The following is a 27,940-nucleotide window of genomic DNA, read 5'->3' on the forward strand; positions in this document are numbered from 1 at the left end:
GCTATTTATTTTAATAGTTACGAGGATAGTTCAATAAGTCCTTAGAATTTCCGAGAGATTGCAATATCATTATCAAAAGTTAATTTTCCCAGTTTCCCTCTTGACTAATCAGCTGATTGAGTTTCAGCTGTATCCATGCCATAGTTTCATTTTAATTGCCGATTGTAGCAAAAACAACTTTCATTTGTTTATAACAATGGATAAAAGTGAGTTTCATGCGGTGATCAAACACTTGTTTTTTAAAAGGATTAACGCCGAAAGAAATCAAAGCTGAGCTGTATGAAGTTCATGTTACATCTGCTCTTGTGTTTGCAACTATTTACAATTGAGTGAATGACTTCATATATGGCCGTACATCTAAAAAAATGAAAGTTGTTCCAGACGCCCAGTGGAAGTGTCTACCTGCGAAGTGCTTGACAAAATCCACAATATGGTTTCAAGTGAGAGGAAAATCAAAGTTCGCAAGATAGTTGAGGTCACAGGCATATCGCAACGTGCAATCAATTAGAGTTTGCACGAAAATTTGGGTGTGAAAATTAACTTGGCGCGATGGGTACCGCGTTAGCTCGCATTGGAGAGTAAAGTGGTCATCGTGGTCAACTCAGAGGCTGTTTTGGTGCTTTTTCACAGTCGAAGCCTGAGGATTTTCCACATCAACACATAACTGTTGATGAAATATGAATTCACATATTTTCTAAAGATTTATTGAATGACCCTCGTATATGCCGAATTCTTGTTAAAACATTAAAAATATTTTCTCAGCCATAACGCTATTCCACACTTCTTGTAACATAGTGAAGAACATATAATAAAATAGAATGTAAGTTTTGAGGTTTATTTAGGAGCAAGTAATTAAAGTGGTCACAATATTTTTACATGAAAATGTTGCAAAATTGCAAGTGTCAACTAATGAAATTGACACGGTCATTAAAGTTACTTCTTCACCACTCTGGAAAACAATGGGTACATGCTTCTGTTGACTTTCTTCAGCCTTGTTGGATGTTCAAATTACAATTCAGCAATGCAGAAACAGATGTGACAAGTACTTTTTGGAAAAATAGATCCCATTTTTTTTCAAATAAAAGCTCAAATGCCCTCAAGCGCACAAACGGCAAAATGGACGAATGGTGTGGACACATTGCGTGGTGTGGCCTTTCCACAACAATTATTGGTACTTCTCAAAGTTCAGAGACATTACTGACGTATGCATTGTGCGATTCAAGAGTTCATAATTTCTTCCTTATTCATTTCATCACCATTGCACAGGAAGACCTTTAAATTGTAATAGGTGAAGATTCCATGACCAGCATTCCACACAAATTAAAAGTTGACTAGAGTTGAATAGAGTTGACGCATCTTTCATCATTGGATTGATCATCTAGTCCCTCACACACTCTACTCCTACCAGTGGTTATTTTTCTTCTGGTGCTTGCGCAACCCAACCCTGGATTGGTATACAAGTGCACACTGCGGACAAGGTAGGCGCAACTTCCTCAAGTGACCTTTCTCGTGGGACTGCATGACGGCCTCAGTCTTGAAGCACTTTCCGCAGATTGCGCATGGGTAGTTGCGCTCATCGGAATGCGTCACCATGTGGATGTTCAGACGAGATTGTGTGGGGAAGGCACGACCGCACTCCACGCACGGAAACTGTGGGATTTGATGAGTGTGCAGTTGTAGGTGGCTGTGCAGCGCAGGCTGAAACAAGGAAAGCAACACGTTTCACAGGAAAAGAAATTTTAAACACTCTATTTCTTCAAATACACAGTATTTCCTCACACCAATTTATAATGGTGAAGTCAGGTTTCATATTGGTAATGGCAGTGACCTCTAAAAGGGGTGCTCCTGTCAGCCTGACTTGTGGTACAGCTTTTGCCATCCCCCTCACAGATTAATTATTAATAAAACCATGCATTAATATTTTTGAACAAATCAGTCTGCAATGACAATTAAATAAGTTTAAGAAACATATTCAAATCTGCAAGACACAATATCCTGTACCCACTGAATAAAGAAGATAACATAATAGAGAAAAGATTTAGAGAGCAGACTGGAATATTTTAAGGTGGAAAGCAACACATTTCACATGAAGAAAGAAATATTAAGTACTATATTTCTCTGTAACAAATAAAATTTTACTAGGCTGTATTTCCAGGAAACACTTGATATAACTTTGACTTTCAGGATCGAAAGATGTCTCGATAGTTTTCGACAATTGGATGACGTGCACGAGATTCAAAAAAGAATGAAACCAAACATGTCGCATTTCTAACAAATTTACGTTTTTATAAGCTCAAATTGATTGAAACAAAGTTTTTTAGTTACAACCAGACGATATCAATATTCAACATAGTCCAAACAGCACAATTTTCAAAGAATCAGGCGTGACATCAGAAACTGTCAAACAAGAAGATACAGCCTGGAAACGTCAACTGTATGTATCACATACGTCGCCCTGCTTTGCTTTGAAGGCAACGACGTCACAAAATAGCATGATCTAACATATTCATCCTTGACTCCCTCATTCATTGTGACGTTGCGTAAAAGACAAAGGGAATGCTCTCCTTCCCCTCCACCTCTCCTTCACTCACTTGCGCTACCCACCCTGAGCGGTCGTCTTCGCAACTAGCCACAAATGACACTAATGTTGTTCTAAACGCTGTTAATTGTGTTGCAGAGTGCACAGTTGCAATTCAATTTAATGATTTACGGATGAAAATGTCTTGCATTGTGTAGAAACATTTTCATTGACAAAAAGAGAACATTGTGCGTGCACTGACGCGAAACGATCGCAAGGAAGTGCAAAATCCACCTCACCGCAACTGAAGCATTTGTGGGTGAAACACAAGTCAGTACGCCGTGAGAAAGAGACGAAATTCGGGGGTAACTTATGAGAGGAATATTAAAATTCAGTCAATGGTTTATCCGAAGATTGAAACCTATTTTCATTTCCAAACGCAAGCGTAGCAGTTTACATCCTGAGCGTGTTAAGATTATATCGTTTTTGAAAAATAATTTGAAAGCTTATGAAAATAATTTACTATCAATAAAAACATTAAAATGTGTATGTAAATCTAAAAATCATTCCTTTGATTGTATGTACCCAGAAGAAACTTGAATGATTACTCCGTTTTAAAGCAGGAATTTGAAAATGCATTTGGATCTGAAAATATCCGAAGATCCGGCTCTGAAAATCAAGGATCCGATCTGGATCCAGGTCCAAAAAAAATCCTGGCTCTGTCCATCCCTAATAATAAATCTGATCAATATATTATTCGTTTAAATTCAATTATTGTATTATTATGAAAAACAATTAGTGTGCAACAAACCCATAAAACAGAGCAGATTGAAACAGGAGGAAAGCAACACATTCTTCGCATCAAAATCTCTGTATGCTTCGCCACGGTGGCTCAAGCTGAAAACTAGACGAAGAAATGAATTGACTTGTCAAGATCAACCGCATACTTGCTGTACTTTCAATGCATTATTTATAAACAAAAATTCCAACCAGAAGCTTTATTTAATGAAATGATGTTGTTGACTACCAGGTGAGTTGCTCCATTAGTGTCAGCCAATGGTGAAACTCACCCAGTGGAAAAACTTTAATTTTGCAAGTACACAATCCATTACGATGCAACAATAGGGCCATATACGTTAAATTACTACGCTAGCATTGGATGTAAAAGGAACAATATTAAGAAGAAACATAAATTTCAGAAATACATTTCACAATCATAAAAAAATTCAACCAAAGTTTAAACGCTTCTGTGTGAGGCAACAAAACAAGAATGCTTGGTAAGGGGGGAAGGTGCAGTAAAATAAGAGCATTTGTGGATAGAATGCAAGGGAGTAGGCGGTACACATTGCGCTTAGAAGAGGGTAGTCTGAGATGGGAGTGGAGACAGACAGAATAATTTGCAAATATAGTAGAATCCAGATATAAGGTTTTTCAGGGGGGACAAAATTTAAAACACTAAATGAGGACCTGCCATTTTTTTCAGGTTTTAGGGTCTGTTATGATTGGAATGGCTTTTTATGACTAAAAAATATTATTTTAAGTAACTAAAAGGTGCTGCATGCAGCAAAAAATTCATTGATGAAGTGTTCTCTGCCCAATGAACATTGGATAATACTTCTCAGGAATGAGCAAAAAAAATGGGTAATAAGAATAAGTAATGAGAGGTTGACAATGGTTTTAATGAAATATTTTTAAGAAAATTATAATAAACATCCACTTAAAAGCATTCCCACATGGAATATTATTATGGACATTAGTGATTCCATTTTTACGCATATTTCAGTGGTCTTGATGAAATTTTAAAATTTTTTCTGTAAAAGTAACATTTAGGTGACTATAGCATTTCTAATACAATAAGAAAAGGTGTAAGTAGGTACTTGAAAAATCGTAATTGCATCAATAAAGATGAGTGAAATAAAGGGACAGCAGAAGATTGCTAATCCTGAATTCTAAACTAAGAAATATCTATAGTAAAAGGGAGGTTTTCTGGATTTTGCCTACTTAACGTTTCCTGTTGCCTCAGCATTGACTTTAGAAACGAGGGATTTATGAGTCTTTAAAAAGCCTCCTGTGCACTTATTTTGGATTTCGAGGTAATCCAAAAAAGGAGAATCTTATTTCTAGTATGCTTGCAAGTCAATGGTGATTCAACTCGATGACAACACCAGATTCTTTGTCATATATCCGCGGCCTCATGCAGGTCGAATGGAGCCGGGAGTAGTTGCTTACTGAGTTGGCATGCTGATCACCTTGACTCCGACTCACCTTGTTTCTCGGCAGCTTTTAAAAAAATTTGGTTGGACCTTGAATAATGATTAGCTAAACTTTGTTAAGTGAAAAGGTTTAATCTTCAACAGAACTGGATTTCATCTGCAAAATTGTCAGTGCCTCTGGAGTTTGGCAATTTCGTCAGAGTTGTCGAAGTCAACCACCAAGGGATTCCTGCTGGATTTTCGTATTTTTCCGCCCTCATCTATTTTACCGTGATTATGTGGTGATTTTTTTTCCAGCATGCGCGATTTATTGAGAGTTATGGATTGTGATAGTTCGTCAAAACTCCCATTGTCATTCTCTTTTGACATAAAATAGCACCAGATAAATATATTTGATTGATCACGTTCTGGTTTCCAGAAGACATGCATCTTCAGTCATTGACATAAGGTCTGCAAGAGGCCCGAACTGTGATTCAGACCATTATTTGGTAAAGGCCAAGCTCAGGGAAAGAATTGCGAATGCGGGACGTATTAAAGGACCCGAGAGAATACAGTGGAGTGTGGAAAAGTTCAGACAACCAGCAGCTGTAGCCCAATACCAGGAAATCCTGGGTAAGAAACTAGAAGGAGGAGCAGAGAACCTGAGTGTAAATGACTCGGTAGAGAGAAAATGGGTTAATATAAAGAAGGCTATGGAAGAGGCTGCAAAGGAGACCATAGAAGGAAGAAAGAGAACAAGGAATGAAGAATGGTTTGATAATGAGTGCAGAAAAGCTATAGAAAGGAAGAATATAGATCGAAGGAACACCATCCAGAAAGAGACAAGACAAAATGTGGAAAGATATAAAGAAAGCAGAAGACAAGCAAATAAAATACTACGAAAAAAGAAAAAACAGTACTTATAAGGGTATGTGGAAAAGATTGAGGAACTGAACACACAAAATGAAAGTAGAAAGTTATACCAGGCAATCAAACGGATGACAAATAAATTTCAACCAAGAACAAACGCATGTAAGGATAAGAATGGGAGGTTGGTTGGAACAGAGGAAGAAGTAATGGGAAGATGGACCGAGTACTTAAAGGAATTGCTCAATGTCAATGAGATAGATGAGGAAGATGAGGAGGATGGAGAAATGTTGGACGTGAGGGTGGACACCAGTATTAGTAGGCCATCAATTGATGAGGTGGAGGAGTCGTTAAAACGGCAGCGGAATGGGAGAGCTTCCGGGGAAGATCAAATTGTACCGGAGTTAATCAAGTATGGAGGAAAAAATTTAACAAAGAACCTACATAGACTGATATGTGAAATATGGGAGAAAGAAGAGATGCCTGAGAAATGGAAGATTGGTTTAATTTGCCCTATATTCAAGAAGGGAGATAAATTGCAATGCAGCAACAATAGGGGAATCACATTACTAAATGTCACTTATAAGATACTTTCTTGTATACTGCAGAGGAGACTTAACACATATGCTGAAGTAATCCTTGGTGAATACCCATGTGGCTTCAGGCCGGGAAGAGGAACAACCGACCAAATCTTTGTAATGAGACATGCATGCATGGAGAAATGTTATGAGTACAACATTGACCTACATATATTTTTCATTGATTTCCAGCAAGCTTTTGATAGTGTCAATAGAAGAAAAATGTTGAAGGCATTGGAGGGATTTGGAATACCAAAAAAACTAAGTTGGTAAATATGACTATGGAAGGATCTCAAGCTAAGGCCTATATCGGGGTCAAGACTAGTGAAGCCTTTAAGATAACAACTGGAGTAAGAAAAGGAGATTCTCTATCAGCAGTACTATTAAATCTGTGTCTACATGAAGCCATGAAAGAACTGGAGTTAGAGGGGACAATTGTGCATAAATCTACTCAGGCATGTGCCTATGCCGACGACATAGTTCTAATGGCATGGAATATGGATTCTCTGAAAGAAATATTCAAAATCTTAGAACAGAAGAGTAAGAATATAGGGCTCAGAATCAATGAGAGAAAAACGAAATAAATGAAAATGTCGACCACGGAAGACAGAAGATGGACTCAAAGAGTTACATTTGGGCATTACAACTTTGAAAATGTGAAATATTTCAGCTACCTCGGTACTAATTTAAACTGTAGGAATTCAATGACAGAAGAGATCAACAAGAGGATAATGGCTGGAAATAGGGCTTACTTTGCTAATATTAAGCTCCTGAAGTCAACTCTTCTATATAAAAAGATGAAATTCAAGATCTATAAGACACTTATCAGACCGGTCGTGACATAAGGAGCAGAAACGTGGAGCATCTCCGCTGGAAACAAGAAAGCTCTGCGGATATTTGAACAGAAGGTTTTGCGAAAGATATATGGTCCCGTGACAGATGGGGTAACTTGGAGGATAAGAACAAACAAAGAAATAGAAAATATTATCCAAGGCGAAGACATAGTGAGATTTGTGAAGACCCAACGGCTAGCTTGGCTAGGTCATGTAAAAAGAATGAGTGAAGAAAGGATGCCTAAGAAGATTCTACATGGAAATATGGATGGAAAGAGAAAAAGAGGAAGACCGAGGAAAAGATGGATGCAGGATGTGGAAGAAGACGTAAAGGCTATGAGGATTGTCAGATGGTGGGAGAAAGTGCAGAACAGGAGAGAATGGACAGGCGTCTTGAGGGAGGCCAAAGCCCATACCGGGCTGCAGTGCCGAGGAAGTAAGTAGTAAATATATTTGAATCGACAGCGATATCAACCAGCCGCATGTCAGTAAATGGGCTCTGGGATATCTAAATTACGATGTAAAATAATGTTGTTCCGTAGGGAAAGAATGCTCTCATTCACGATCATGACAGGGGAAACACTTCCTAGGTTCTTTCGCTGTTCCTCCGTGGAAACTGACCTTGGAATGGATTATAGAAAGAATCTTCTAGTGAACTGCACAAATGATATTGGGCGTCCTCTTTTGAAAAGAGAAAGTAGCCAACTGGAAAAATATTGGGCTAACATTGGACTGCACGTAGAGAGTAGAGTTGAAAGGGATTACGAGAAAACCGTCATTGTAGAGGCCCTCCGAGGATAACTCGTGTCTTCAGTCGTCACGTATCATCGAAGTCAAGTTCAAGAAGCGAAGGATAAGGTAGTTAGAGGTTATTAAGGGATGACTTAGCTCCATTAGATCGGATCTGATACAAAAAGTGACTGGTGTTTGGATCAGAAGGGGAGAGAAACATTACGAGAAGAAAAATCACCCAGCTTGCGAGTTGAAGGTCCCAGCACTGCATTCAAGGAAGAAAGCAGTTGAAGAAGCGTTTCCCGGTTGATTCTATCGACTCTAGATAAACTTTCATGAGACTCTTCTTGTTGATGAGCAGAAATTCGAAGATTTGGATAATCATTTGCATGAACCGTCATGAAAAAACGTTAAATCAGGCAAAAAAATCTTGTGCAGGAAAAATTTTCACCACCATAAATGTGGAAAACCACAAAATGCGGAAAAACACAAAATGTGGAAACTCTAATTTTGGATAACTTTTACATTGTCCTAATAGGGAATGAATCGGGACCCTAAAAAATAAACGCTAAATGCGTAAAAACGTTAAATGCGAAGACGTTAACTCCAGATCCAACTGTACTCCATCCAAATCTCCTTAACTGGTAGAAAAACCTTACCAAAAATTAAGTCCCCACTCCAATTTGGTCGTGAAAATGTCAGGCTCATAAAAATCATGACTGGAAGTCGTAGAAATGGCAAATAAATCCTGTCTTGGTTGCGGGAAAAACACCAGGTGTGGAGCGAAATGATGAAAAGCCGGCCTTGGTGGCGGTGGGGTGAAGTCCTCGCCTGCCAACCCGTAGGTCGCAGGTTCGAATCCTGCCTGGGTAGGTGATCCCTAACCAGAGCATGGATGTTTATGTTGTGCATTGTTGATGTTGAAAAAACCTGTGTAAAGGCTTTACGGGGGCATGGGAAATTAAAAAAATAAAATCGCTGTTGAATGTGCAGAAAATTTGAATGCCAATGCAGGCATGTAGTTTCTTTCTGGATGAGTGAATGAGTGACAACTTGGTACTACATACTCGACACCATTTCTGCTACCACAGCTCAGGTCATCTGCACAATTTGGGAAGGGTGAGGAAGGAAAAGTAGAGGGAAATGTAGCCTTGACGTTAGCCTGTTCATGACGAAAGATGCCAAGGAGCACGCGTTCAAACGTCCCATCCTTCAAACGGAGCTCTCCACCCTTGAAGAGCACTCCACAATGCACTCAAGCATGGGCATTTGGTGAATAACCTCCGTGTCGCCACTGGCATTTTAAACCTGACCCACAGGGCAGGAAGCCAACATGTAGGTGCTCTAGCCACACACCACACCTTTCCAATTCCCATAAAATCATTGCCTAAGGTCTTATTTATATTCAAATTGCACACATACCTTCCTCTTAAGCTTCTTCCCGCAGATGTGGCACTCAAAGGCCCTCTCCTCTGAGTGGCAATTGAGGTGTGACTTGAGGTGCTCTTTGGTGCGAAAGGACTTCCCACAGTGGTTGCAGTCAAAAGGACGGCTTCCCTGGTGGACAGACAGGTGGGCTGAGAAGTTGCGACTCAGAACGGAAACACCACACCTACAAAGGAGATAACCATGCAATTATCAAATTCCACCAGCACCCACTTCACGCTGAACAATGGGATGATGATGACTATGTCCCAGGCATGAAGCCAGAAATTAGATTCGCAGTGCTTGGGAGTTACATGGGGCCCTGTATTTTGTTGTTAATTCACAAGCACTGAAAAACATACATCCAAATCCAACAACGAAATCCACGTATTTGAATGCAATTGATTTTGAAGAAGTTTTAGCCTCTCCGGAAGGACTGCCGTGCACATTGCCAGAATGCGTTTTTCTTTCGATCAAGAAGGATATGTTCCTATCTTGATTTAGATGCCTTTGTCAGCAGGAAAAAGGCAGAAAAGTACTCAGCTTGTTGGAGGCAGGCTTAACGGTAGCGGAAACCAGGGGCGCAGCTAAGAATTAAGGATAGGGGGGGCTTTAGGCACAACTAACACTAAGGGGTGTAGGGGTATTGCATAGATTTGTGGGGGTCCTTCTCAAGAAAACTTTTAAGTTTAATGGTTCAAAATGGGGAGTTTTAAGGCTTTCTGGGGGATATTTGATTAATCCTAACACTATTCTATAAGTAATCCTAATCCAATTACGTGAAATGGATTAAATTTAAATATTTCTCTGAGCTCTTGGAGGGTTTTATCCACCAAAACCCCCCCTCGCTATGCCACTGGCAGAAACATAGCCAAGGATGAATAAAAATTGAAGTAGCGTGTACTACTTGGAGAAACGCAACAGGGAGGGTAACGAGGCATTGAAGAATCGGAGAAGACCTCCACCTGAGAAGTGACCGATTAGGACATAGGTGTACCACCGGAGGTTTTGACGCTTACATGAAAATTTCATGAAATGCTGAGATTTCTAATTTAATAAAAGGTAAAAACAATAACACCACGTTGAAATGCAGTACATGCGCAAAATTTACTAGCAAAAATCATATGGGTACCATTGTTTATACTAGCATTGACTGTATTGAAAGCAACGGAACCATCAGTGAATAGGTTTGTTTCCTAATAAGAATAATTATGTCCTCAAAAATACTTTGTATAATAATAAAATTTGTTAATTAACATGTTTAAGTTACATTTTAACCCTTTGAGTACGGATGGCATAGCATTGATGCCCAGCGTAGGTCCTGCCAACGGGAGGGTGGCATCACATAGATGCCACGCCGGCCTATGTCCTTCAATCGCTCCCTACGCTCCTCCGCTCTGTTTTGTCTACTCTCATGATGGTTTCCCGCACACGCAATGGATTAGGCCACCTGGATATGCCTTCCGTTTTTGAAAAAAGTTCATATTTGTTGAGCAATTTTTAAAAACATTTATGGAGTTTTTTTTAATTTGTAAGATTTTTCGCCATTACAAAAAATTTTAATGTGATATTTTCTTTACAATTCTGAATATTTGTACTAAATATAGCCACATTTGAAGGTTATTATTCTCGTTTTAGTCCTACTAAAATTTTTGTTAACAATATTTAGACATAATCTTCCTTCCATCTCATCGTCGAAAAATATTTTCGTATTTCAAAATACGGTCACTTTATACACGCTAAACACAGTTGAATAATCTGTTGCTGTTTTTATTATTGTTTAAACTTAATATTTACATAATGCCGTTATAGCTCATAAAATTCTTCCATAATATATTTCCAACTCATTTTCTGAACGATCCTTTCAATAGGGGTTTCATTACATTGGTTACGGAAAAAGAAATAGATTTTTTCGACTTTTTCTCATTTATTTCGTATGAGTTTGTTAAAGTTACTAGGTGGGAATAATTACGACCACCAATTCGTTATTCACGGGAAATAATGGAGGTTCTAGGAAAACTTTTATATTTTTTCATTTTGAATGAGAAATTAGAATTGGGGAAATCCTTGGGGAAAAAATGATCGAATTTCGGGGATCAAATAAAAGAGTCGTTTTACGTCACCGCGGAATAGACTACAAGTCGCTCTGAGTTGCCTGTTATCTCTATTTTTAGAAGCATTTTTGCCATTCTTATTAGAAATGCATGCAAGTATTCTGTTGTGTGCATGCCATGGGGAAGGTCAGCTCTTCCTTCTCAGATTTTGCAACTCTCGACATTAGTACAGTCTCTCTTTCGGACATCTTTCAATTGCGTGCATTTTCACTCCTCTATAGAGATTTTATTTTTTCTAATATTACCGTATGGCCTTTTTCTATTGGACATTTCAGTATTTACATATATTAAGCCTGTTAGTGGAATATGGGAGAAACCTTTATTTTTAATTTTATTCCTATTTTCAAACCCCAAGGACCGTTTATGTATCAGCCTTTGGTGAACTTGGCTTAGAATATCTCCTCGCAATAAAACTACCTCTGGCACAATTTACTCAAGTGTATACAAGGAACACTGCATTGAGTCTTCACCGCGAAGGTTTTTTTTTAACTTTGAAGCAATTTACATATTTTACTTTGACCAAATAGAGCTATTATAATCAGAAAAGAAAGTCAGAAAAATTTCTATGCTCAAAGAAACAATTATTTTTGGATTATTATACGTTGCCATTGTATCTGGAACATACACGTTTAGACAGATACAAATTTCTTGTACGTCGGTTGCAAATGTTGATGCTCACATCTTTTTCTGACTGCAAAAGAGCAACCTCATCATTCTTGTGTATTTTATAGGTGTTATAATATTTTATTGAAGTATATGTTATAGGTGTTAACTGAGGTATACGTTGAGGATGCAAGTATGCGGGAGCTGGAGGAAATATTCTCGTCTGAAAGGCTTTGGTCCATATTGCCAATGCGTCTCAACATGCAGTTCTTCGAGGATAACCTAGCATAGGAATCTTACTCGTGGGGAATGGGAGACATTTTTGGTCTGATATACCTAATGTATGATTGTATGAAGTATTGTAAGATGGCCATCCATTCCAGATTATTGGAAAAGGTAGGAAAATATTTTCGATTTTTCTTGCCGTCACAGCAATTTTTCCCAAGACCGATTTGAACTAATTTTCCGTTGCATGCATTTTGGCTGGAACCCTGGAGTAGATGATCCGATACCAACAGACCTCTTGCATAAAATTCGGCCCTTTTGAATTTCTTCACTCAAAGAATGAAAGAAATTTACTATCTGGGTAAAGAACCCTGCTTCATGAGTCTATGTTGCTTTGGCGTCACAAACACTGTATAACATTATATATGCTTTCCGAGCCTAATGGCCTAATTCGAAAACTTTTATTTACCCAAAATATGATGCAGGGATAGTGGATGACATCTGAAAAAATATTTATCTTATTTATAATTCAATTCCGCCATCATTTCAGAAATTATTTCATGCTTCTTAGTTGCTACGTAAAAATATGTTGTCCGTCGTTCCTCATGTTTGTGTAACGGGTTGCATAAATATCCAGAGCATATATCACATGGGTGCGGATGGCATTGAGCCATCTACTGAGGCTCCGATCCGAGAACAACCCATTGTAAGCAGTGGAAGTACGACCTCACAGCGGGGCGTAGGCCGAGTCTTCGGACTAGCCCTAGCTGGTCGACTGTCTCAGTCCGTCGCTGCGGAAGGAATCTAATTGCGGGCTCCCTATATATTTGGGAGAGCAAGAAGATCTGGGCTTTTTCTTGGGATTCGCCCGTTGTGGCATGTTGTGCCCTCTCAACTCACACCGCTCCGGGGCTGCCTCGTCGCCAGACACCGCCAAACTACGTAAGCTTGGGAGCCCTTTCTTTCCCACTTCCCAAATTATTCCCTTCACCCCTTCTCCTTTGTTCCGTGTGCCGTGGTCGACTCTTTGGCAGGGTTTGTGGTTTGCCTGAAGTTCATTTTGTGACAGTAAATTGCATTTTTTTTTAAGTATTACTGCCTGCTTACTGCCACCCACCTTCACCAATAGTTCAGCATCACTGTGATGCCATGAACAAATTGTTTAATAAATACTCAAATGAATATAAAAATCCTTTTTTTTATTGAAATTGTATTCATACTTTCAAAAAACAAAGTGGCTGCAGTGAAAAAAAATTCTCCGCTAATGTGAAACAACTCTGAGAAAATGCTACGCAATGAAAGGGTTAATTTAAAAAATAAAGGTCCGTAAAATAAAAAATAAATAACAGTTTGATGTTTGTTGACATAAAACTTAATTTTCGCTTTTGAAACCGATGGCGTACAAAGTGCACCACACGACCACTTAAGTGTAGGAAGGGGGCGCCCAGTCAAGGGTTAATCAGGCCTAGATAGTACATGAACCATACTGATGACTTTTGTTATGTACACTGTGACGGAACCCCTTAAATATGTGCCAGATGGTTTATTTTATTAGTGTGTGATATTTTTTTGTGTTGCATTGCTTGTATTTCTTGAATTTGAATGATTGTATTAGTGAACAAATGAATGGTGAAAACATGTGAGATTGTAGTTCGCCTAGTTCCCCGCTAATGTCGTCACCGTACGTGCCAGGTGCAGACGACGTTAGTGCGGGGAACGATGGGTAGAGGAACCAAATACCGTACAAGCGTGCGTAAGAGGCGCACCCCTATTTTGAGCATCGAAGCTATGAAGAAAAAAGTTTTGCGGCATTTTTTTAATACTATCGCGCGGTGTTGCTGACGTATATTCGATAACTGTCGAAATTCCAGTATGCCTGGAATTTCAACAGTTATCGAATTTTCCTTTTTCAATATTAATTGAAAGAAGAAATTTTGATAACTGCGGCGGTAATAGCGGCATAAGAGGGAGTAGAAAGAGTTCCGATCCTCTCTTTGCATAGGTCGTTGCTCTACGATGCTTGTCCTATTCACGAACAATTTTGTTTAAATGCTCTCGCAGGAGTATTGCAATAGAATTGCAGTCGTGGAAAATTTCAAGGCAATACACGACAGGCTCATAGCATGAACCTTCCCAAGAGCTTGGACAACAATCGGGGCAATCTCAGCGCCGTAGGATAATAAACACGTCGTACATTTAATGGAGCCACATTCGGCCCTCCATCAGCCAATGCCTCTGCCGTTTCTTTCCTTTCCGAGACCTCACAAGAAAATAGGAAAACATCAAGTTACAGGGGAACAATGGAAACGTGTTTCATCCCTACCCCGTCTCACCAACTGACCTTGATCGATCTCTCAGTTTATGGAGGCCAAATGCTAGGTGAGTCATCTACTGAGCCCTAAGATATCTCGATAGCTTTCAATAACTGTAAGACACGCACGAGGTTCAAAAAAAGAAAGAGATGTAACGCGACGCATATCTGACAGAATTTAAGTTTTTTAAGCTCTAATTGTTTGACACAAAGATTTATAGTTACAACAAGGCTACTAATATTCAAATTAGTCCGAATAGGACAATTTCGGAAGAAACAAGCGTAGCATAAGTGCATTCAAACAAGACGAGACGGACTGGAAACTTTAGGCAACGCAAACTGCGTACATATATCACATTGGCTGCGCCTTTGCCACGGTGAGTCAACTGGTAGGCGAGGGGGGTCGGACAGCGCGGTACAGGGGGAAATAACTTTAATCGGCACGGCCAGAGGCGCTGCAGTCGATGGCATCAAATTTTCGAAAGAGTGTGTTCTCCTTAGCCTGGTATACATGGTTGAGGAGCCAATCACAGAAGGGAATAGTAAAAATCGTTTGCCGGTCTGCCGGCAAGGAATTCAAACATTTCGAAAGCAAAATGTCTTCTGCTAGGAAGTGTTGCGCGATCAATTGTGGAAGAAGGCGTACTCGCGACGAGCCTTTGAAAGTGCATTCATTCCCCCGCAATGAATTGCTGTGAGTACTGTTGTGTAATTGCTTTACGGTTACATATTGATTCATTATATATGTATCGTAGAATGAATTTTCCCTCCTCCATTTTATATATATACAAAGTATCCATTATTGCCTCCCTCCCTCCCACCGACTCCGCCCTCAACCTCCACACCCTCGAATTGGCGTGCATTTGGCACTTTCAAGCCAATAGCATTCCGGGCCTGAACGTCGCATCCTAACCCCTATTCCTAACTCCCCCCCCCCCCCATACACCTCTCCCCTTACCCCTCTTTTCCCTTTTCCAACCCTCTCCTTTCCTCACCATTCATTCTACAGCTGACGAAGAAGCTGGAGATGATGCTCGTGTTTCAACTTCAGGATTACCGCAAAGGGCATGCCATTTAATTGATTCCTGACCAATTCTTTAAATTCATACTTCATCGAAAAATAAATGTTTCGCGATTAACCACAATACACATCTACACTTACACTTAAAAATACTAATGCATAGAGATTTAATTGTTTATTCCTTTATGATACCTCTGTAAAGTTATCGAGTGGCATAAGATAATATGAAAGGATTCAAAAGCAATACAAGCATCGCTTATACTAATTTTAAAGAAAAATGTGTTAAACTAATTCAGACTGGAAAGGCATTTACAATTTTTACAATGATAAGCGCAAATGCGGATCATTCTGGAAAATGCTTCTGATGAGTTCCCCATTAAAAATAGAAGAATGAAAAGAGTACGAGCAGCTGACATGAACAGCCATGAAAATTAGATCTCCTGGCTTCACATTGTGGGACCACATTATTAAAATGGGCAAATGAAAAGATGTAAGATTCCTATAGGTATACAACCAATCTAAGTTTCTATTAGTTAACAGTCATCATCAAGGTACTGGAATGAAGTTTTAAACTCCACAAATATCCAATCGTAGCTGGAGAATAATATCATTCAGCTGGTGGAAACAAAGGAATGGGAAGAAGGAAGCAGTGTAGAAGTATGGCATAGTCCAGAAAAAGGGAGGTGTTGGTGAGGTTAAGGTGCAATGCCTCTTCCCCTTCCTGACTTTGTCATATCCCTCTCCATTAATCAACAAACTCTCATTACCCCGTGTATATTCTCCCATTTTCCTGTCAATGTCATACCTGTGAATTGCCTCCTCCTTACTATTGCTTAATTTCCATGTCCACTGATCCTCTGATTATGTTATGATTTGTAATTGGATGTTTATGGAGACCATGAGCCCACCCAGGCACCTTGGTGAACATTGATCACCAGCTACATGTTAGGTTGGTTGTGTATGTAAAAGAGTTGAATCCATCAATTTTTCTGTCTGTTTACAACCATGCTCATTTTTCAATCATACATATTTTTACACTTATTTCAGGAATGTGTATGGAATGGGTTAAAAGAGCCAATAACCCTATTTTAATGAATAAGCCTATGAATAAGATTTGTAAATCTTATTTCCTGTGTGAATATCATTTCACTCCTGAGCAGTTCATGTGCCCCATCAGAAAAAGGCTGCATATAGGAGCTTTGCCATCCATTTTCCACACTTCGTCTACCAACTGCATGACCTCTGCTTCTTTGCTTGAATCTTCTTCTGCCAGTCCTGATTTTTCTGACTTGGCTACTTCCACCTCTCCACCCCCCCAATACCACTGCATTCTTTCACCTGTGAAACCTCAAAAATCACCTCCTTCAAACACCTCTGTTCCCTCTGCTTTTTATCCAGAGGCACATTCCCCTTATTTAGTCCCATTACTCAAGCACCTCAATGTCCATTGTCAAATAAAATCCCTAGTTCCACATCACTCTTGTCCTCAATCCTTCCATCTGATACCGTGCCTCTTCCTGTCACCTCCCACTCTTTTCCTGCCTCTTCAAGTGGACATAAAGAAGTGACCCATGCAGTACCAAACACATCCACTCCCAAAACATCAAAATCTCTCATTAAGAACTTTAGCTGCCGGAGATTGATGGAATCCACTCCGAGGAAGAAGCACCTTTATCAGAAGCTGCGTCAGTGCTCTAAAAGGGCTTCCTATATGAAGGAAAGGCAGGAGTCTTTAAAAAATATTTCCATAATAATTAAAAGAGAGTCAGATACAGTGGAAAAGCTTCTATCTTCAATCAATTCCAATGGATCGAAGAAGATATTGGCCTCCCTTGTGAGGAACTCAACTTTACATAAAAATGCAAGACGGTGGACCACTCAGGAAAAGATAGTGTTCCTATCATTTTATAAACGAAGCCCTAAAGCATACCGTTATCTATCATCCATTTTAAATGTTCCATCTGTAACTACATTAAAATCTCTCCTTCAGTGCATGCCTTTCTCTCCTGGAATAAATCCATTCATTTTTAAATTTCTTAAACAACGTGTGAGGAGAATGGAAGAAAAAGATAAAATATGTGCTCTCCTCTTCGATGAAATGTCCATCAAACGTTCTCTTGTTTACAATCCTCGCCTTGATCTCATTGAGGGCTTCCAGGACTTTGGTGGTGAAGGCAGAAAGAATGTGATTGCCTCGGAGGCATTGGTGTTTATGGTTCGGGGGCTAACGCAGAAGTGGAAGCAACCAGTAGCATTTTATTTTAGCTCTGGAAGTACACCAGCCACAATACTTTCGAAGCTGCTGGTTGAAGTAATTACTGCCCTAAAAGATACTGGGCTTCAGGTGGCTGCAACAGTGCGTGATATGGGTAGTAATAATACTTCTGCTCTGAGAGGTATGGGGTCAACAAAAATTCTTCCCTATATAAGGTAAGCTATAAGGTATATTATTTTGCATATGGGGTGATTCTAATGGCCCGTAAACCTCTGGAATCCCAATAGGACAAGTCTGTCATCTGGTTTCCAGAGGTGGAGTCAACAGAACGTAGTATCCATGCCGACGGTGGAGAAGCTGTCCAGGCAGGGATCTAATCAGTCGCCTCAGGATTATCAGGCCTTTATTTTTTTTTTATTTTAGTGCATGTTGTAAATGTGTAGTTGCCTAATGGGGTATTCATTATAACAGAATGCCCACTGAATAAAATTTGTACTGCATGCATAGATAGCTGTCATTCTTGCATGAAGTGCCTGCATTGAAAATGCACTTATGAATTCTTTACTTGTGTAAGATAATTTAAATTTGGCTTCTGAATGAATCCATTTATCAAAATTAAAGTAATCTGTTGTAAATAACTGAAATTCATTAAGGAACAGCTAATTTTTGCCAGTATTAGTATTCTTACTTCGCCTAAGTATTTTTGTCTAACAGTTAATTGAAGAAAAAAATGAATAAATTCATTCAATCATCAATTCAATTCATTAATGAATCATTACATTAATCAAATCAACTAAGATTTATATACATGACATATTTGTTTCAGAATCCATAATGAAGAAATTTATGTGTATGATCCACCCCATTTATTAAAATGCACTAGGAATATGTTTCTTAAGTATTGCATCGAGGGAAAGGTAAGTACATGTTCCATTTGGATTTTTTAAATGTATAGAGTTATTTCGATTCCTCTAATTCATCACCATGTAACCTTGATTCTATTCCTTTCTCCTGATTAGGTTGTTATTGGTGGTGCAGAAGTCATGGGTCTGGGCAAACGGGCTCACATTGAAGAAGCAGTGACCCTAAGCAGGCAGTATAGTGGCAATGTTGTGGCATTTCCAAAGATGACTGATGCCTGCTTTAATCCAAAATGGAGGGAAAAAATGAAAGTGTCCTTGGCAGCTCAAGTTTTCAGCCATTCATTGGCATCTCAAATGGGTGTCTTTGTTGGGCTTGGTGGGTTTCATATGATGAAAGTACATGATTATTGGTGAAGGTGATGTTGAATTGGCAATTGTTTACATTTTATTAATCGTGCAACTTTGTGTGTTACAGGGCTTACGGACTATGGAGCAGGGATCACTGCTGAATTTTTGTGTTTCGTCATTCATTTATTTCACAGCGTAAATAGTTGTGAAGGGAAATCAGGAGTGGAAGATTTACAGTCCCCCATGTATCCTGGCAGTCCTCACATCCCTTTTGGGAATCCGCGTCGCGGAGACTAAAATCTTTTAGGTATTTATTTGAAGGTAAAATATAGCCCAGATGGGAACATTGTATTGCTGCCTCCAGGCAAACCGAAAATACTTAAAGTTATTCGTCCTATGTCTCTGGATGGGTGGATTACTATACTACTACCACCACCACCACTTGACCACTAAAAGGGCCGTAAAACTTATATGGGCACGTTTACACAAAGAGGGGGTAACACGCCTCGAAACCAGGAGGCTGAACCAGGACCCCCTAGAAAATACTTTTGGAAGTGTAAGGTTCCACTGTGGTTGCAATAGCAATCCCACTGTGCAACAATTCACATCTGCCATCAAGCTGTCGATGGTCAGTGGAACGCCAAGGGTAGGTTCCAAGGGTGGCAATTGTAAGCCCGATACAGATGATTTTCTATCTGATATGGAACCATTTGTAAATGCCATTCCGGACGAACTGGAGACCTCACCTGAAGTAACATTTACATTCTCAGCTGATGACCCTCAACCAGTTGAGTCAATATCCCATCAGGTGCACCTCTTAAGATTAAATAATAAGATTGTGAGGAATATTTTGCAGCACAACGACTGCACTAACTGCACTAGTTCCTTATATACAGATGGGTCGGTAATTGGGGAGAACTTCTGCAAAGATGACACAATTCTCTGTAGTGGGAGAAATATGTATCCGGCAGAGAAACTTCTAACCTCAGTTCAGAAAACCCTTAAATGCTTACGCAGCATCATGCCATCTCTTGCTACAGAGAAAGGGTTAAAAAAGGTTCTCCTTAAAGAATCTTCTGCCGAGGATAATTTTTCTTGGGTATCATGTGAGACACACAATCTCTCACAGCAGGTTTCACATGCTGTAGTGGAGTATGTCATCAATGACTACTGCAGGAATAAGACATAACTCCTTGTAGGCCAGTTAAATGTGGAGCTGCTGAATTACATTCTTCAACTGTGTCTCTTTCTTGACTTTCAGCTATTTTCTTTCTTTTCATCAAACTTTCATCCTCTTTTATCTAATTTTCATCATATATGTTTCTACGTTCCCTTTCCTTTCTGTTATCTGAGCATTTATTCTCTCTCCAGCTGTTTATTTCATTTGTAACGTCTTCCCTGTGAAAAATTTCATCATGGAATTTTCAATTTCTAACCCAAAAATACCTGAAATTAGGTATGTACTGGGTATATAATTTCATACGGGTAATAAATTTCATATTTAAAATTATGAAATTCAAATGGAAAATATTTTCATATGGTTTTAACTTGTGCAGCCCATCTCACTCTGAACTTACTACCATGTATGGTATGGTATTTGAAGGAGGCGACCGACAGCTGAGGTCATTTGCGCCATGAGGTTAGGGTATGGAAGGAAGGGTGGAGAGAAACCCGGCGTCGGCATTAGCCTGCTCTTAACGAAAGGCGCCAAGGGGACCACGGCTTAACGTCCCATCCGACGGACGGAGTGTTGTGCTTGAAATGTCCTCCACACAACATTCAAGCAGGGATCGGGCAGTCTCGGAAAATTCTCTGCCACTGCTGGGATTTGAACCCGAGCCCACCGGGTAGGAAGCCAACACTCTAGCCACCACACCAACCCGATCCCCCTTACTACCATGTAACCCATCTTCCAGTGCCATAGAGTAACATCATTCAGTCTAATGCATGCTTTATGTCAGGGAAGATTTCTTTAATCTAGACAGTACCGAGAACATAAGGCCATTCACAAATTCATACCATGACATCCTATGTACAATATCCTACCAGCTTCAGTTGAGTATTTCCACTTTGTTTCACTGTCACCTGCTGCACTCACCCACAGACTCCTGCTGAAATCAGTAGCACCCTATCAAACACTATACCATCCCAACTGATCTCTAGTGAGCACATTTCAGTTTCAGATATTGATTTTACTTACCTAAAATAAGGAAATAATTGTCATAGGGAATTTATTACTTCCATCGGTCAAATTAGCAGGAGCCATGGGCAAATTCGGACATCAAATTTTCAGAATCTGAGATAATGTGGATGATGTTTGTTTGGGATATCTACCACTTACACTTCAGCTAAAATAACTGGCCAATGGGAACGAAAATGCTAATAAGCGAAAAGGATGTATGAAAACAGTTGAAAAACAACTGTCTCATCCACTCTTTTCCTGTTGGACTTCACCTCAACAAGCAAGAATGAGATAAGCAAAACTTATCATTGTTCCGTTCAGTTATACCACAAAAATTTCCATTATGCCCCAGTCCCCCTATGGATGATATAATGCCACCGTCAAGAAATTACCTTTTGGGGGTTTAATTTTGCATTTTCCTACAATCCTATGTCTCCAATTCTTAGTGTGTAAATCTATATGTGTAATTAAGTTGTTATGAAATAGTTTTTTTTTATTGAATTTACCGTTCCACCATTTCTTATTCACTCAAGTGTTGTTGCTTTACATGTGTCTTTATATTAGTATAAAAATTATTATTTCATACTGGCCTCTGACAACTCTAGGGTCTGAATTTTGTTTATTTGATAAAAACTACATTTATTCAAAGGTATTCATGTTAATCAGATATTTTAATGGTTCAACTTGAGCTGATGATCAATTTCTTAAGTGACCTTTTCTGGTGGATATGCCATGTCAAATAATGTCTCAACATTTGCATGCTCAAGTGGCTCTCCTTAACAGTAGCTCATTGGATGGATTCTTATTCAGCCTGGCTGAGAACGTTATTCATTTGGCTACTGAAGCCAGTTCATTATAGCAGGTGTTTGGTTCATCCACCAAACCCAGTTGATTGAAGTAGGCATTCTGACCGCCTGCAAAACCTCATTGATTGCAGTAGATGTTCAGTTCAGATACCTAACATGGTTGGATATTCCCAAAAAGCGGCTGGTCCAATTTTTAGCGAGGATGCTATACTATACCTAAATAATTTAATGCCATAGATGTTTCCATAGATTTTTAGTTCATCTACCTACTAGAGCATATGGTGACCTTTTCCTATCTACTTTTAAAATTTGTGCTACTATCATTTCAGTTTCGTATTATTTATAAGTCATTGATGTGTTTGTCTGTTCTGCCAACTTGTGTCACGCATGCACGCATTGCTTGAAAGTATAAAAAATGTATTGCAATTTAAAATATTTTTTCTCCGGTTTTTACTAATAATGTCATTTTTACTTATGGTTGCAACTATGGTTTTTGAAGTTTGGACTCCCTATGGCTTAACGTAAACATTAACAAACAGCCAATTTAATGTTAATTTAATACTTGTAAATAACATTTACATTGCCAATTTACTGTGTTAAACTGTCCTTTGAAATTTAATCCTTCCCTTTTGTTGGGATTTATATTTGTATAAAAGACTCTTTTGCCTTTCATTGTATAAGTTATTTGGTTTAAATAAACATATGAACTAATATTGGTATTCTTTAGAGATGTGCGAATAGTATCCACGAATACTCGAATACCTCGAATACTAGAAAGTATTCGATATTCGAGATTTCGAATAGTTATGCGAAAAGTACCGCCTCGAATACCTCGAATACTTTGAATTTCGCGTCATACACTGTCGCACGCACGTCGGTGGTAGTGACTCGGAAAAATGTAGAGAACTGTAGTCATTTAGTGCTCGCAGCGCCGTTTTACGCAAACTGACGAATTGCATCAAATTCGTGGATTTTAGCGGTGAAAAGTGTTCGACGAGGGGAACCGAAAATAGTCGGGTGAAAAAATCCGAAAATCCCCGATTCCCCCCACCAGGAGAAACTCAGTGCCGTGGGATAGCAACCTTAGGGCATTTCCCACGATCCTCTATCCCCCTCCATTCAGCACTCGCCTCAACCACTCTGACGCTTTCCTCTTCTCCGAAATCAAACAAAAGGTCCCAGCTCGCGCAGGGATCGCATTACGAAGACCCCTGCTTCGAAAAAAATATCGAGTTACGAGAACAATAAAAACGTGTTTCACGCCCTCCCCCCTTTTCTCACCCACTGACCTTTTTCTGGCTACCTGCTTCGAAGTTCCCCATTTCTGGAGGTCAACTGCTGTGTGAGTACCGTGGGATACTTACATTAGCGCATTTCCCAAGGTCCGGTATCCCTCTCCATTCAGCACTAGCCCCCCCTCTGAGGCTTTCCTCTTCTTCAAAATAAAAAAAAGGTCACGGCTCGCGCAGGGATCATATTACGAAGACCTTAGCTTCGAAAAAATACGCGAGAACAATAGAAACGTGTTTCGGGCCCTCCCTTTCCTCCCCCACTGACCTTTTTTTTCCTACCAGCTTGGAAGTTCCCCATTTCTGTGGAGGTCAACCGCTGCACGAGTCATCTATTAGCACAAAGGGTGTCTAAGAATGACTTTCGTCAATTGATGTTACACCTTTATTGAATTGAAATATTAGTAATGTGCGCGTAATTTCAAAAAGAATAAGACCAAACACGACGTATTTCTGAGTTTATTTAAGCATTTTACGCAAAGAAATAAATGTCAAAACACGACGGAGACTTAGCATTCTGGCGAAACTCGATATGAGCAGCAGAGCTTCTTGGAAGTTGATGCGGTATTTTTTTCCGAAAACATATATCAAGTTACAATTTATGAGTGGTGCTATAAATCTTTATTGTTACAGTCAGACAAAAGGATATTTTCTCAGAATATTTGGTTTCTCCCTGATAGCAATTCCAATTCATCTTCTTATCTCGTGAGAACTCCCAAAGATGGACTGAAAATAATTGAAGAAAATCCGGTGGAAAAGAGCTTTTATTTTGCAAAATGCCTCAGATTGTCAGCTAGCACTTGGCAGCAGGAGTGGGGGTAAAGCGATGTTAGTTGAATTAATTATATGCCCAATTGTTTCCATAAAATTAAATTATTCATTAATCAGCTAAATTCCTGTTCGAATCATTTTAAGGAAATCAAAATTACTCCCCTAAATCTTGTGTTGCCTGCTGCATAGGCAACCGAGTCAAACATTCCAGCATTCATCATTTAGTATTCGAGGTATTCGAATATTCGAGCTATGATTTAATATTCGAATTCGAGAAATCTGCTATTCGACCCATCTCTAGTATTCTTTATTTCACGACTACCGACCTCCCTTACTTACGCGGATTACCATTGCATCGAGTATTAAGATCTCGGATGATTCAGTGAAAGAAACGCTAGAAAATATTTGGTTTCAGAAAATAAAAGCATTTATGGAGTGAAATGCTTAATATAAAATATCTGAGGATGTTATTTATGAACTCCAAAGAAAACGCTGGAAGAGCTTTCTGCTATGCCCTCACCCTGATCCCATGACGTCACGCGACTGTGGCGCAAAAATGTGGCAGCGTTGCCGATCAAAGTTAGTATCCCCTTTGCTCCCTGCGCTGTCCGATTCCCCTCGCCCTCAGTTGACGCTCCGTGCCTTCACCCCTTTGCTTTGAAGGCAACGACGTCACATGCAAGATCGGATGTGTTCTTCCCAGCAACGAAATACAGAGGGGAAGGGAGCGTGCTCCTTCCCCTCCGTATTTCGTTGCTTGCTTTGAAGACGGAGGGATCGCGCTCCTTCCCCTGGACCTCTCCCTCCACGCACTTCACTTATAAGCATTTCTGATTTCTTCCATCCACAATTTAGTCCAACAATGAACACACTCGTTCGAATTTTTTAACCCTTTCAATGCGGCAACGTGAGATGATAATTTTGCCCGTAGCGGAAAGTTTTTTTTTGTACAATACGATTATTTCTGCATTTTTTAGGCTTAATATGTTACTTTTATTCTTATTGTACACTTTTTTGCTGAAAAATAAATATTTTTTATTTTGACATTTATGGATGTCACCCGCGTCGCGACGCGTCGTAGGATGACTTCTGTGGTATGCAACCCGCATTTCCAAAACCGCTTTTCTATCTCTTGATGGAATTTTTTGTGTAAACTCTAGTCGTTCGACACATTCATCTGCATTATTTACTCGGAATCAAAAGATATTAAGTCCATTTATTTTAGGAGCTTTAAAGCCAAGTAATTTTGTTGGTTTTTATCCACAAATCAATTTGAGTGCTCTTGTAAGGATTTCTCTACGTACCACATACGTTTATGAATATTTTTTCGTATTTAATACGCAATAATACAAAAGGAATTGAAAACGTAGTATTAGTCATTGTAACGGAAAAATTTGCTCCCTTACTGTAATCTTTTGGCGCTTTGGGTATAAACAATGGTTTGGTTAAAAAAATTTGAAATCTAAGAAATTCTGTGGTAAAAAGTATTTTATTTTTACAAAAATATCATTAGCAAAAATTTGGCATTTGAAATTTTGAAATCAATTGAAAAAAAAAATCATAATTATATGCACAGGGAAAATTAAAAACAATAAAAATCTCGAAATATATATTTCTAATTAGTAATCATTAAAAACGTTTATACCCTTTCATGAAATTCCTGGAAGCAAGGGTGCAAGCAAAGTCCAGGCTCACCTTCACAGTCAGGACAGATGTAAACGACTGCTTTTCGCACTCCCTTTGCATAGCACACTCTACATCTTTTTTGAGGTTTTTTTACCCTTCGTCCCGTCACCAGCTATCGTCGGAAAGTGGGAGAGACCCTTTTTTGGTTGAGGGGATGGGGGCAAGGCACTTATTTTTTAGGACAATAGGGGCTCTATTACCTCCATTCTATAGTCATACAAACTCTTTTTGTTGCCACTGAATTTATTGTAGAGTATGTAGCTATTTACCAACATTATTTGAAATAAATGAATGGAAGTTTTTTGTACCACTTGAGGGACTTGTGCTGGCAGGTGTAGTACGACAGTATGCTTCGGGTTTACCTCTCCCCGACCTTTCAGTGGGTACGAGGTTACACCCGAACTCGGGAGGATATCAGAGACACATCCCTCTTATCCCTCCAGCGGAAGACGCAAATCCCCTCCTCACTCCAACGAGCAACAATCTGGTTTTTTGCCAGTTTGTGCCCAAAAACCACTCTCGGGTTCTCTTTTCTTGCCGCACGGAGGGTCCCTGTGCAGTAAGTTTTGCATTTAATTAGATCCCTAGCTCGTGGAACGTTATTATAATAATTATTTAAAAATACACTATGCCCCTTATTTTTAAAGTCTTCCAAAAGTTTGTGCACCACTTTGTCCCCATGTCCACGTCCACCCACATCGCTATCCCCAGAGCCCGCATAAACGATCATACGATGCACTAACCCCGCTGGCTCACAGAGCATGTACATTTTTATGCCATGTTTGTGCCTTTTCCCCTGCATATACTGCCGGAAATTCAATCGCCCTCGCCAAAGCAGCATTGATTCGTCTATGCATAGTTCTCTTCCAGGGGAAACACAGGAAGCCATTGTTCTATGAAAGCAATTCATTAGTGGCCTAACTTTATATAGCCGATCAGATGGAACAGGTTCATTTTCATCTGCATTTTTTGCAAAATGAAGGGCTTGCAATATCCCAAGAAAGCGATCCCTTGCCATGGATTGGCGAAATAACCGAAAGCTGAAAAATATCGACTTTTTCCAATAGTCCGATATGTATTCTATTTGTGCGGACCGTCCCCATGTGAAAGAGCAGGCCCAACCAAACCTCGAACTCCTCTCTGGTCAGTGGCCACCAGTCTGTTATCCTTGCACGGGGCGATGGATTTCCCAGAAATATGCACTCTGCATTCCTTTCTGTTTCCCTTATGACTAGGTCAAAAAACTCGTCGGTAAACACGAGGGAAAAGTAGTCTTTGGCGGTCGAGCCACTTGGAAGTTTCTTTAGACCAGGGGATCCAACAAAGGAAAGGGTATTCCTATTCACTGGGGGATTAGCGGCCCAAACAGCCTCAGATGTAACGGTACCCCTTGTTGTAATGTGAAAATTAATATTTTGTAGGGTTTTGCATTTTTACGTTCAAGGTGATGATGAATGTTTGTTTTGTTTATTATTTACGTTGCCAATATAAAAAGGTGATGGTTGTGCGGCCTTGGGATATAGAAGACGAATAAAATAGTTTAAGATGTAAAGAAGACTTTTTTCGTTTTTTGACAGATTATGAGACTTAAACACTAAGTGTTGATGCGAAGCGAAGTTTTTCTTTTGATGGTGTGAACGGCGAATACGTTTGAGGTTAGAAGAAGTGAACCCCATAATTGTTCTTTGTAAGTTCGGAATCATCAAAAAATGGCGGAAGAAAAGAAGACGTGTATCCCAATACTCGACAGCGATAATTACGATGTATGGGCTGTAAGAATTGAAGCTTTTTTAATGAAGAAAGATTGTTGGGAAGCGGTAAAAGGTTTCCATCCATACATAACATTCGGCAGTGATGGAAACGAGATAGAAATGGAAGACGAAAGCCAACTCCCACCACAAGAGGTTAGGCGCCGTCAGCGACAAAATTAACAGGCCAGAGCCATTATCATACAATACGTAGATGATTCATTTTTGGATGATATCGTGGGACTGGACCTAGCGAAGGATATGTGGGAGGCATTAAGAGACATGTGCACCACTTACGACGTGTTCCAGGAGATAATGTTCCTAAAGGAAATGGTAAATACCGAAAAAACGGAAGACCTTTCCATGATGGAGTACATGAGCAAGATCCAGAATTACAACCGTAAAATTACTAAGTGTGGCATTAATCTCCCGGATAGAGCACTGGCTGCGTTCTACCTCATGGGTCTGCCTCGAGAAAAATATGCTGGGTTTATACGAAGTATTTACAGAACAAATGAAGGAGACATAACATCCAAATATGTTAAGTCCCAACTCCTGCTAGAAGAGAAGAGAATGAAAAATGAGGATTACGCGAAGATAGAAGAACACAAGG

The 27,940-nt window shown here is 39.5% G+C and overlaps 1 protein-coding gene across 3 annotated transcripts in view; it reads right to left on the reverse strand.

Annotated features, from left to right (window-relative positions):
• Positions 1–821: 821 nt before the first annotated feature.
• Positions 822–27,940, reverse strand: part of LOC124154628 — a 126,649-nt gene continuing 99,530 nt past the window's right edge. For all 3 annotated transcript variants that reach the window (XM_046528488.1, XM_046528473.1, XM_046528479.1), the window contains 2 exons: positions 9,143–9,332; positions 822–1,698 (listed from right to left, as the gene is read on the reverse strand). In XM_046528488.1, the coding sequence (XP_046384444.1) occupies positions 1,402–1,698; positions 9,143–9,332 (487 nt within the window). In that variant the 3' untranslated portion in view covers positions 822–1,401. The remainder of the gene's footprint in view (positions 1,699–9,142; positions 9,333–27,940) is intronic.

The sequence above is a fragment of the Ischnura elegans genome, chromosome 1 (genome assembly GCF_921293095.1).
Source record: "Ischnura elegans chromosome 1, ioIscEleg1.1, whole genome shotgun sequence".
NCBI lineage: Eukaryota > Metazoa > Arthropoda > Insecta > Odonata > Coenagrionidae > Ischnura > Ischnura elegans.